General features: G+C 49.2%; 1 protein-coding gene across 1 annotated transcript; it reads left to right on the top strand.

Moving 5' to 3' along the window:
- Positions 1-8,970: 8,970 nt before the first annotated feature.
- On the top strand, positions 8,971-9,888 carry LOC141165435 (olfactory receptor 11A1-like). The gene has a single exon (XM_073651036.1). It carries the CDS (start codon positions 8,983-8,985, stop codon positions 9,886-9,888), a length of 906 nt encoding a protein of 301 aa, XP_073507137.1. The 5' UTR covers positions 8,971-8,982.
- The last annotated feature ends 2,871 nt before the right edge of the window (positions 9,889-12,759 follow it).

Genomic DNA, 12,759 nt, shown 5'->3' with positions numbered 1-12,759 from the left:
ATCTCCGGACGCATGACATGCTGCAGCTCGACTGAAAGTCAAAAGGCTGTCCGCCGGAGTGGGGCATGATTCCTGGTGTCCACTTCATGGGCCGCCACCTCAGTCCTGCCAGGTATGTTGGTGAACACTGCTTGGAAGAGTTTCAGCAGTGCTCGCATCTGAGACTTCTGGGGTGCGGATAGCAAGGCGCTTAGCTCTACATCCTCTAGGGACCCGCTGGCCTTTGCTTGGGCCAGCATGTCAAAGAGGGGGTCATCCTCCCCATCCTCGGGCAGGCTGCAGACCGGTAGGACGTAGGCTCCACGCTCTTGATGAGCCTTCATCATATTAATGTGAAAAGCCTTCTGCCTACCCCACGCGTGGTCAAGAGTGATCACGTAGGTGACAGGGTTAAGCTGTTGGTGAATGACATACGGGCCTTCCCAGGCCGCCTAAAGCTTGTCCTTTGGTACGGGGACCAGCACCCACACCTTCTGACCCACCTGGTAGGTCCGCTCTTAGGCGTTCTGGTCGTACCAATGCTTCTGGTCAGCCTGGGCTTGCGCCATGTTGTCATGCACCAACTGCGTCAAGGTCTGCATCTTGTCATCTTGTCCATGACATACTCCACGATGGACACTCTTGGGGAGCTCGGCTCTTCTTCCCAGGATTCCTTTATCAACCCAAGGGGTCCTCTGACACGTCTGCCATACAGGAGCTCAAAGGGGGAGAATCCCGTCGAGGCCTGTGGAACCTCTCTGTAAGCAAATAGTAGGTGTGGGAGGTGCCACTCCCAGTTGCATCCCTGGGTCTCAACCAGCATTTTTAACATCTGTTTGAGGGTACCATGGAATCGCTCACACAAACCATTGGTTTGCGGATGATACGCGCTCGATATCAGATGCTGCACCTGCATTTTCTTACATAGGGCCTCCATTAAGCAAGACATTAACTGGGTCCCCTGGTCAGTAAGCATCTTACTGGGGAAGCCTACTTGTGAAAAGATGGCCAAGAGGGCATCCACCACCTTATCCGCCCTAATTGAGGACAGGGCTACTGCCTCCGGATACTGAGTAGCATAGTCTACCACAGTAAGGATGAAATGTTTTCCAGAGCTGCTGGGTATGGCCAGTGGTCCCACAATGTCCACAGCAATCCTCTGGAAAGGCTCCTCTATCACTAGCAATGAGATCAGGGGGGCTTTGGGAGCCGGCCCTGACTTTCCCACTCTTTGACACGTGGTACAGGAGCGACAGTAGTTCACCACATCCGTCCCCATTTTGGGCCAATAAAAGTGGTGAGACAGCCGGGCCTTGGTTTTGCTGACCCCCTAGTGTCCAGCGAGAGGAATCTCATGGATGATCCACAACAACTCATCTCTGAATTGGTAGGGGATGACCAGCTCTCTTTCCCTCAGCCGCTCCTGTTGGGGTGTACAGGGAACTGTCTCCCGGTACAACCTCCCTTGGTCCCAGAATACCCTCTCCTTATCTGACTCGGAGGTGGGTTTCTCAGCGAGGCTCCTTAATGTCTCTAGTCTAGCATCTGAGTGCAGAGCTGCCTGAAACTCCTGGCTGGAGGAAGCCAGAAGTGAAGTTAAGGCCACGTCCTCACTGGGACCCTCTGGGATTGGCTCTGGGTCCATAACTGATTCCATTATTCCTTTGTCCAAGGAGGGTCCAGAAGGCATGGCGTTACTTGCGTTCTGGGCACTCTGAATGCGGGTAACAGCGGCTATATAGGCGTCTCCCCAGGGAATAACACTGTCCCATCAGCCTGCGCGGCTATAAGTACTACTTCTCCATCCTCCCCCATTACCTCAGTCGCAGTGCTACTTATGGGGCAGCAACCATCAGCCAGATCACCGTCTGTTGTGACACTGGTCGCTGGCACAGCACCACCTGCTTCATGGTTCCCGTGCCTCTCCCCATTACCCTTAGCTCTGACAATTGCTCCTGCTAGGGGATCCTCAGCAATATCACCCCGAAGCGTGACATGGCTGAGTTCTACTGTACCTTCAAATACATCATCATCATCATCAGGTAAAGCTTTGACATTTACATTATCAGCATTAACCTTACCAAACGCATCAGATCGGGGAGGGGTGTCAGGGACATAATAAGCAAATATCCTCCCCAAATCAGTTTCCAACAAAACATTTGAATGTAGGTTTTCAGATACTCCCACTTCTTTCACCCTACTCCCCGCACCCCAATCAATAAAAACCCAGGCCATGGGCAAGGGGCATCGGACGCCCCCAATCCCAGTGACAGTCAGGGTCTTTCCTGGAATAAGCTCTTCTGCGGACACCAGTTCGGGTCGGATGAGGGTTCGTTCAGCCCCAGTGTCCTTGAGGCATACAGTGACAGTGTCCCCCACCGTGACAGACTGCAAGTTTTCACAGGCCCTCCCAACCGGCCCACCCACCAAAAGAACTGATGCACTAGGCCCTGGGGCCTTGGATGGGGGGTTCTTCCTTTGCTTCTCTGGGAAAGTCTCGCTGAGATGACCAGTCTGGTTGCAGAAATAACACTTGCGGGCATCAGATGCAGGCCGGGCGTTGGCAACGGGGACAAGGCCTCCGGAAGGTCGACTGGCAGGGGCAGGGATGGTGGTTGATGGCTTACCCCCTTTCCAGCTGGCGACGACCAGTTTCCGCACCTCCGGTCTCCGGTTGGCCTCGTAGGTGTCTGCGATCTGCCCTGCTTTATTGGCATCTGGTGGCTCCCGATCCATCACAAACTGCCGTACCTCAGTCGGACACAGATGCAGGAACTGGTCTTTCACCATCAGGTCCTTTAGCTGCTCAAAGGTGGTCGCTGACAGTCCTTGGATCCACTGCTCAAAGTTGGTTCTGTGCCCATGCACCACATCGCTGTAACTGTCGTGAGGTCCACGTTGGAGGTTCCGGAACTTTTTATGGTACAGCTCAGGAGTCAGTTGGAACCTCTGGATTAGAGCCTGCTTAATGGCATCATAGTTCCCATCTAGGCCCTGAGGAAGAGCCACAAACACATCCAGAGCTTTGCCTCGCAGCCCTGCAGGTAAGTACTGTGCCCACTGGTCCACAGGCAGCTGGTACTGTCTGCAAGTCTTTTCAAAACCCCTCAGAAAGGTGTCGAGGTTGCCGTCCTTTTACATCACAGTAAAATGCTCTGGACGGGGTTTAAACAGGGTCGCATTGTTGGTCTCACCGTTCCATGAGTTGGATGGTGAGATCCCGAGTTGGGCCATCTGCAGTTCATGGGCCCTCTGAGCTTGGGCCTGCCGCTTGGCTCGCTCAACCTCTCGCTCGGCTCTCTCTGCCTCTAGCTGGGCTTGGGCCTCTGCTTGCCGCTCGGCAGCCTCCAGGTGCTGCTGAATTACTTTCAGCCATCCTTCATGATCCTCTGCAGGAAGTTGCTGTAGAGCCATCTGCAAATAGGGGTCCACACTGTCCTGTTCCCTGATGCGGCATGCGTCTACAGGTGGGACCCCTGCAGCAGTACTATCCATATCTCGGCTGACCCCTGGCCCTGCTGAGGTCTGGAGAAGGGCTTGCTCTGTCTCCTGTTGCGCCAGTGCAGCAGCCATTTGTTCTTTGTTTTTGCTGAGTGGGTCAATGCCTTTGGTTATACATATTCCAATAAGAGTGTCCTTTCTCTGCTGGCTGTACCAAAACTCCCCAACTATGACCATGATCACCAAAATACAAATAGAAAAGAAAAAACGAAGAAGGGTAGGGGTAACTGCTACACATTGTTATGCACACGCCCGGGCTAAGAGGCGTGTGCGTGTGATTGTAGTGATTCCACTGGACCGTGCCGGAGAGTGAATGCCTGGAGGGGCGTGACTAAGTATTCACCCGATCCGACCAGGGTCGCACGACGGCATACGACGCCAGTGCACCAAGGAGGAACCGAGCAGAGGGACCAGGTGCTACTCCAGGACAGACCCCGGACACGGCTGTTGACCCACACAGGGGAATACAGGAACAGGCTGGTAGGCTGGCACACAGACTGGTGGGTATAGGCAGGCACGACTGGTATGCAGGCAGGCGGGTATGCAGGCAGGCGGGTAAAGGCAAGCACAGCTAGAGTGCAGACAGGGAGGCACTAGCAGGTAGGAACACAGGCGGGATAGGACCCAGTACACACCGGGACTCAGGAACAATACAGGCAGAGGGTTACAGGCAAGCACAGCTAGAGTGCAGACAAGGCTGAGCAGGGCAGGACAGGACTGCCGGAGCAGCGGGCAGAAGCAGGGCAGGACAGGACTGCCGGAGCAGCGGGCAGAAGCAGGGCAGGACAGGACTGCCAGAGCAGCGGGCAGAAGCAGGGCAGGACAGGACTCTGTTCACACGGAACAGACAGGAAGGGAAAGACAGAGCCAGACACCCACAGGGTACTTGCAGTGAAGTAGCGAGTGGACCACAAACTCACAAACGGGAGTACAGAGACAACCGGCAGGAGTTAGGTACGAGTTCAGACTCTGCAGAAAAAGGAAGGGAACGGACATAGAGGCAAAACAGGTAAAGGATAGGAGAGAGTTCAGACTGGAACTGAGTGTACGGAGGAGACCGACACTGCAGCGGGATACAGGAGCAGGTCTGGGAATACTGCCCCCAGAGAGGCGGGACGAACAGGCAAGGAGCGTGTTCAGACAGGACAGACAAGATACAGGAGCGGGTCTAGGTAATCGGCCCCTAGAAGGCGGGAGGAACAGGCTAGGAGCGTGTTCAGACAGGACAGACAAGATACACAGAAAGGACTCAGTTCAGACACGGGAACTAATACCGCAAAGCAGGAGACATACAGGACTCAGTTCAGACACGGGAGCTGATACCGCAAAGCAGGAGACATACAGGACTAAGTTCAGACAGGCCTGGAAATACAGCCTCCAGGAAAGGCAGACAAGGAAACAAAGAACGGGACCTGGCACCTACAGAGTGCAAGCACACACTGAAGGAAACACTATGCTCAGGCAGGGATAGAAGGGAGCTGCTGAGCTATATACCAAGTGTCAGACAGCAATAGGCTGAGGACGCACAAGGGGCGTGACCCACAGCAGGTACAAAAAGCAGGAAGTGATCGGGCGCCGCCCTTAAGCAGCAGAAACAGACACAAACAGACAGCATGGAGGGAAGCCAGAGAGACATTCTGGACAGGAGATCAAGTGCGCTCTCTTGCACAGTGGGAGATGGACCACCATGCAAGGACGCCGCCAGGTATGTTACAGTACCTCCCCCCTTACGCCCCCTCTTCTTCAGGCCTGCCAGAATCTTCCGCAGGGAATTCGAGGGCCAGTCGTTCACTGGGTTGGAGGGGGACAGAGACTTGAGGGTAATCTCTGCTTCGAGGTACATCTTGTCAAGCCCACAGGAAAAAATAGACGGGTTATCAGGTACATAATGAGGAAAAGTCACTGTCTCTTTGTTATCTGGTGGTACCCCGGAGGATTCAGGAAACAACTGGAGGTCCTCCGCCGGGTCAGAAGAGTGCAGAGGCTCAGAGAAAACAACTGCTTCAGAGTACACTAGGTCGGACTCACTGGACGAAGCGAGCGAGGTATCAGGTACAGGATATAGGAAAGTCTCTGTCCATTCACCACCAGGTGGCACCCCGAAGGATTCTGAACACAACTGGAGGTCCTCCGCCTGGTCGGAGGGGTGTAGAGACTCAGGAGTAACCTCTGCTTCGGAGTACACTAGGTTGGACTCACTGAACGAAGCGAGCGAGGTATCAGGTACAGAGTATAGGAAAGTCTCTGTCCATTCACCACCAGGTGGCACCCCGAAGGATTCTGAACACAACTGGAGGTTCTCCGCCTGGTCGGAGGGGTGTAGAGACTCAGGAGTAACCTCTGCTTCGGAGTACACTAGGTTGGACTCACTGGACGAAGCGAACGAGGTATCAGGTACAGAGTATAGGAGAGTCTCTGTCCTTTCGCTACCAGGTAGCACCCCGAAGGGTTCAGGAGACAACTGGAGATCCTCCGCCTGGTCGGAGGGGTGTAGAGACTCGGAGGTAACTACCACTTTGGGGTACCCATTGTCAGGCTCACAGGACGAAGCGGACAAAGTATTGAGTACCGGGTGTAGAGAAGTCTCTCTCCATTTGTCATCGAGTGGTATCCCGGAGGATTCAGGAGGCAACAGGGGATCCTCCGCCAGGTAGTAGAGGTGCACAGACTCAGAGGTAACCACAGCTTTGGAGCATCCTTGGACATGCACACCGGTTAAAGAGAGAGAAGCATCTGATGCCGGGTGCAGGAAGTTCTCCTGTGTGGAGTCTGGATGGGCAGAAGTCTCTTCGGGCAGGAGAACTGGTGCACTACCCACGCACACTACCCCTTGGGGTTTCTCCGGGATACAGGGAGATGAAGCTTCAGTAGGGACTTCAAGGTTGGGGTCAGGAGGTCTCAGGGAGGACAGGCCCTGGCGTGACGGCTTGCCTCTAAGTCTAGCACGTCTGGACTGCCTCTTGAGGTTGAGAGAAGTATTCCGGAAAGCGTAGTCACCCTGAGAGGATTCTGGGTGGGCAGTAGTCTCATTGGGCTGGAGGACTATTGCGCTACCCACACACATTACCCATTGGGGCTGCTCCGGGATATTGGGAAGTGAAGCTTCAGCAGGAGCCTCCGGGTTAGGATCATCGAAGACCATTAGAAAGGCCACCAGGAAGGCCATTAGGTCCCGGAGGATCGGATCCTGTGTTTCATATAGGGGGTTGATCCATTCCAAGGCATCACCCGCCAGGTAAGACATCATAAAGGCCACTTTAGCCCAATCGGAAGGAAAATAAAGAGGGTAGGCCTTAAAGTGTAGCATGCATTGCTCCACAAATGTACGACACTGTCTTGGATCCCCATAGTAACGTGGCGGATCCGCAGGAACGAGAGCTGATAGATCCATCTGGACGGTGCGTAATTCGCCTGGAACTCAGCTAAGGGAAAAAAAATTTATTTATTTATTTTAATGCATATATTCGCTGGAAAACTTCTCAGAGGGCGAAGGCCGTGGGGCTCAACGGGAACCATGGCCTGAGCATGCTGTTATGCACACACCCGGGCTAAGCGGCGTGTGCGTGTGATTGTAGTGATTCCACTGGACCGTGCCGGAGAGTGAATGCCTGGAGGGGCGTGACTAAGTATTCACCCGATCCGACCAGGGTCGCACGACGGCATACGACGCCAGTGCACCAAGGAGGAACCGAGCAGAGGGACCAGTTGCTACTCCAGGACAGACCCCGGACACGGCTGTTGACCCACACAGGGGAATACAGGAACAGGCTGGTAGGCTGGCACACAGACTGGTGGGTATAGGCAGGCACGACTGGTATGCAGGCAGGCGGGTATGCAGGCAGGGGGGTAAAGGCAAGCACAGCTAGAGTGCAGACAGGGAGGCACTAGCAGGTAGGAACACAGGCGGGATAGGACCCAGTACACACCGGGACTCAGGAACAATACAGGCAGAGGGTTACAGGCAAGCACAGCTAGAGTGCAGACAAGGCTGAGCAGGGCAGGACAGGACTGCCGGAGCAGCGGGCAGAAGCAGGGCAGGACAGGACTGCCGGAGCAGCGGGCAGAAGCAGGGCAGGACAGGACTGCCAGAGCAGCGGGCAGAAGCAGGGCAGGACAGGACTCTGTTCACACGGAACAGACAGGAAGGGAAAGACAGAGCCAGACACCCACAGGGTACTTGCAGTGAAGTAGCGAGTGGACCACAAACTCACAAACGGGAGTACAGAGACAACAGGCAGGAGTTAGGTACGAGTTCAGACTCTGCAGAAAAAGGAAGGGAACGGACATAGAGGCAAAACAGGTAAAAGATAGGAGAGAGTTCAGACTGGAACTGAGTGTACGGAGGAGACCGACACTGCAGCGGGATACAGGAGCAGGTCTGGGAATACTGCCCCCAGAGAGGCGGGACGAACAGGCAAGGAGCGTGTTCAGACAGGACAGACAAGATACAGGAGCGGGTCTAGGTAATCGGCCCCTAGAAGGCGGGAGGAACAGGCTAGGAGCGTGTTCAGACAGGACAGACAAGATACACAGAAAGGACTCAGTTCAGACACGGGAACTAATACCGCAAAGCAGGAGACATACAGGACTCAGTTCAGACACGGGAGCTGATACCGCAAAGCAGGAGACATACAGGACTAAGTTCAGACAGGCCTGGAAATACAGCCTCCAGGAAAGGCAGACAAGGAAACAAAGAACGGGACCTGGCACCTACAGAGTGCAAGCACACACTGAAGGAAACACTATGCTCAGGCAGGGATAGAAGGGAGCTGCTGAGCTATATACCAAGTGTCAGACAGCAATAGGCTGAGGACGCACAAGGGGCGTGACCCACAGCAGGTACAAAAAGCAGGAAGTGATCGGGCGCCGCCCTTAAGCAGCAGAAACAGACACAAACAGACAGCATGGAGGGAAGCCAGAGAGACATTCTGGACAGGAGATCAAGTGCGCTCTCTTGCACAGTGGGAGATGGACCACCATGCAAGGACGCTGCCAGGTATGTTACACACATACAGTATTGTCTCAGATCTAATAAACACTGAGTTCGATCTTCAAAACTTTTGTGCAGGGTCCAGGTAAGAACCGTGCAAGTTTTTAGCGAGAGGAATGATTGCTCAATCCAGATTGCTAATGTCCCATGATCCCACCGCTTGCCACCAATTTTCAGGAAAACTTGGTCAGACCTTGCAGCCCTCTGGCTGTCCATTCAACATTTTTAAAACTAGGACAAAAACACATTTTGCCTGACAATGAGTATGATATTTTATTGTTTCATAACCTCTTTCCAACCCATGTGAATTGCAATCTCAAAAAATATTTTGGCAATAATGTGGAAAATTCTTAACAAATAAGTTTCATTTAGAATTGATTTGTTCTTCATTACTGAACATTATGAAACTTATAAATTGAGAAAACTAATTGATAGTGGATATTAAACACCTTAAATGTACATATAATGCTTGTTTTCCAATATTATTTTTTTTCCTGCAGGTTAATCACACGATGGTTATAGAATTTATTTTGCTGGGATTTCAAGATCTTGGTCTTTTTCGTATCCCCTTTTTCATTCTTATTGCTTTTCTTTATGTAGTCACTGTGGCTGCAAATCTGTTGATCTTCTTGTTAATATCATCAAGTTCCAGCAACAAAATGAAATCTCCCATGTATGTTTTTCTCGGTCACCTCTCGCTCTCGGATATCCTTATCAGCACCACAGTTGCCCCCAATGCGCTCCATGTGATTTTATTAGGTAATACAAGTGTGCCAGCTCTGGGCTGCATTACTCAGTTATATTTCTTTGGGGTCTCCACTATTACAGAATGTTGTCTCCTCACTGTGATGTCTTTTGATCGATATTTGGCCATTTGTAGACCATTGAGATACATGTCAATTATGAACAATAAACTTCTCACTGGTCTTATTACGTACTCATGGATGGTGGGTTTTCTGCAGCCTCTTATTACCCACTCACTTATCCTACAACTAGATTTTTGTGGGCCAAATGTCATAGACCATTTCTTTTGTGATGTTGCTCCAGTTCTAGAACTTTCTTGCTCAGACTTAACCTTGGTAAAAACAGAAGTCTCCATTGTGGCTTTGTTTGTTGGTCTTATTCAGTTCCTTTTTATCATTGGAACCTACATTCTCATATCTTACTCCATTTTTTATATGTCCTCAAAGACTGGTAAAGAAAAGGCCTTCTCCACTTGTGGTTCACACCTGGCTATTGTCTGTACGTATTATGGGACACTCATCAATCTGTACTTATCTCCATCGAGAGGATATTCCTTCAGCTTAAATAAAATGTTATCACTAATTAACACTGTGGTGACCCCATTCTTCAATCCCATTATCTACACTTTGAGGAACCAGGAGATCAGAATGGCACTTAAATTTCTTTTATGTTGAATTTATGAATTTACATTTGAGATTTCATTAATCATTATAAATTATTATACAGAAGTTGATTTTCAAAACCTATTTCTCATACTATTTAATTATAGTTTTGTCCAAGACTGGTAAAAACATGTGGCTACCCTTTGCATTGCTTTCTTATTGCAGCTATTTCGTGCCTCCCATTGGCATCCCCCTTCTTTCATTGTTTTTGCTATTGACTTTTACATTTTATTTTTATTGTGTCATTGTGTATCAATAAAATATTAATTGTATATATACATTTGTCTGATTTCTTATTAAAATGGATTAACACTTATATGATGTTCTATTTCTGGTAAAAACATGGCTATTTTTTTTTCCTAAAAAAAATCCCCACCACACCAGTCCAAGGGTTGTGTGTGGTTATCAACCTCACCACATTCACTGTAAGTTCAAGTCTCCAGGTCCAGATGAATTACACCCCAGAGTACTGAAGGAGATCGTATAAGAAATTTTAGAACCACTCTCCATAATCTTTGAAAATTCTTGGAGAACAGAAGTCCCAGAAGACTGGAGAAGTGCAAATGTTGTTCCTATCTTCAAAAAGGGGAAGAAGGTGGACCCAGGGAACTATAGGCTGGTGAGTCTGAGTTCTATATCAGGAAAGATCTTTGAACAAATTATTAAAAAACATGTATTTAAGTACCTGGATAAGAATGAAGGGATTAACCAGAGTCAGCATGGGTTTGAAACTAACAAGTCATGTCAGACTAACTTAATTTCCTTCTGTGATAGAATCGCTGACTGGCTGGATCAGGGAACTGCTGTAGATATAGTATATCTTGACTTCAGCAAAGCATTTGTCAAAGTATCTCACACCATCCTTATTGAAAAAATTACCAAGTATGGAATGCACAAGGCAACTGTTAGGTGGATTCATAACTGGCTTAGTGATTGGACTCAAAGAGTGGTTGTAAATGGCTTCACATCCAGTTGGATGAAAGTCTCAAGTGGGGTACCACAGGGCTCTGTCCTGGGACCTGTATTGTTCAACATCTTTATCAATGATTTAGATGAAGGAATTGAGGGTAAACTGATTAAATTTGCTGATGACACAAAGCTAGGAGGGATAGCTGATACTAGAGAAGAGAGATGATTCAAAAAGACCTAAATTAACTGGAGCAGTGGGCAGTAACTAACAGAATGGTTTTAAACAGTGAAAAATGCAAAGTACTACATCTTGGCAATAAAAATGAAAAAAGCATATACAGAATGGGATGAATAGAGCTAAGAAACAGTACATGTGAAAAAGTCTTAGGTATACTAATAGATCATAGACTGAACATGAGTCAACAGTGTGATGCAGCAGCAAAAAAGACAAATACAATTCTGGGATGTATTAACAGAAGCATACAGTCTAGATCACATGAAGTCATTATCGGTCTTTACTCCTCCTCGGTCAGACCTCATCTGGAATACTGTGTCCAGTTTTGGGCACCACATATTAAAAAAGACATCGACAAACTGGAGCAAGATTAGAGAAGAGCAACCAAAATGGTGACAGGTCTGCAAACCATGTCCTATGAGGAACGGTTACAGGATTTGGGAATGTTTAGCTTGCAAAAAAGAACACTGAGAGCAAACTTAATAGCTGTCTACAAATATCTCAAGGGCTGTCACATTGTAGAAGGATCATCTTTATTCTCATTTGCACAAGGAAAGACAAGAAGCAATGGGATGAAACTGAATGGGAGGAGACACAGATTAGATATTAGAAAAAACTTTTTGACAGTTAGGGTGATCAATGAGTGGAACAGGCTGCCACGAGAGGTGGTGAGTTCCCCTTCAATGGACGTCTTCAAACAGAGGCTGGATAGACAACTGTCTGAGATGATTTAGTGAATCCTGCTTTGAGAAGGGGGTTGGACCAGATGACCCAGGAGGTCCCCTCCAACTCTACCATTCCATGATTCTATTATCTATGATTCTAATGAAGCTCAACTAAAATAGAAAACATAATCCCTCGACGGGTGTGATATAGAGGCATTTTTCTATTCCTGGACAGCCAGGGACGAATGCATTGATTAGCATAGGTTCAAGAGCGAATAGAATTTCTTAATATTCCCACTTCCATGTGAATGTGAACACTTTGAAATTGGATTTTCAATTTGCCAAATCTAAAATACTGTATATTTCAGATTATAAGACACACTTTTTTCCAAAAAAATTTGGGAGGAAAATGGGGGTTCGTCTTATAATTCAAATGTAGCTTACCGGGGAAGCAGTTTCTGCAGTGGAGCAGGGTCACAGGATGCCCTGTTGCGATGGGATAGCAATCACCCTGCTTCCCAGAAAAAAGGCATTCCTAAGGGACAATATCTTTGAGCCCGGCGAAACTGTTCCCTGCCCGAATCCTTTGAAAAACAGGCAAAGGATCTTAGACGGCGCTTTCATGATAGGGGGTAGCCGGATGGGATACTTAAGAAAGCATACAATGACTCCAAGTCTAGGGTAAGAGCATCATTATTGGTTCCTAAACCTAAAGAAACAGAGCAGACGTCTATTCGCTACATTACCACTTATGACAATAGCTCGCAGGAGGTACGTTCTATCCGACGGAGACATTGGCAGGTACTAAAGATGGACACCGATATTGGTGAATTGATTGGCTCGCATCCTCTTATCACCTTTAATAGAGGCCGTTCCATTGATGATAGATTGGTGCATAGTCATTTTGTCCCCCCTCGCCATTCCACTTGGCTTTCATCTAATAACATTAAGGGCTGTTATAGATGCAGCGGTTGCATCGCTTGCCGAGTCCTGAAAACAGGGAAGAAATTCTTAAGCAATGTCACAGGAAAGGAGTACACCATTCTTTCCCTTATCAACTGTCGCACGTAGCGA

The sequence above is a fragment of the Phyllobates terribilis genome, unplaced genomic scaffold, assembly GCF_046119375.1.
Source record: "Phyllobates terribilis strain yellow unplaced genomic scaffold, ASM4611937v1 Scaffold_11__3_contigs__length_659146591, whole genome shotgun sequence".
Lineage (NCBI taxonomy): Eukaryota > Metazoa > Chordata > Amphibia > Anura > Dendrobatidae > Phyllobates > Phyllobates terribilis.
Note: the sequence above shows the minus strand (reverse complement) of the source record. Positions and strands in the feature narration are given on the sequence as shown.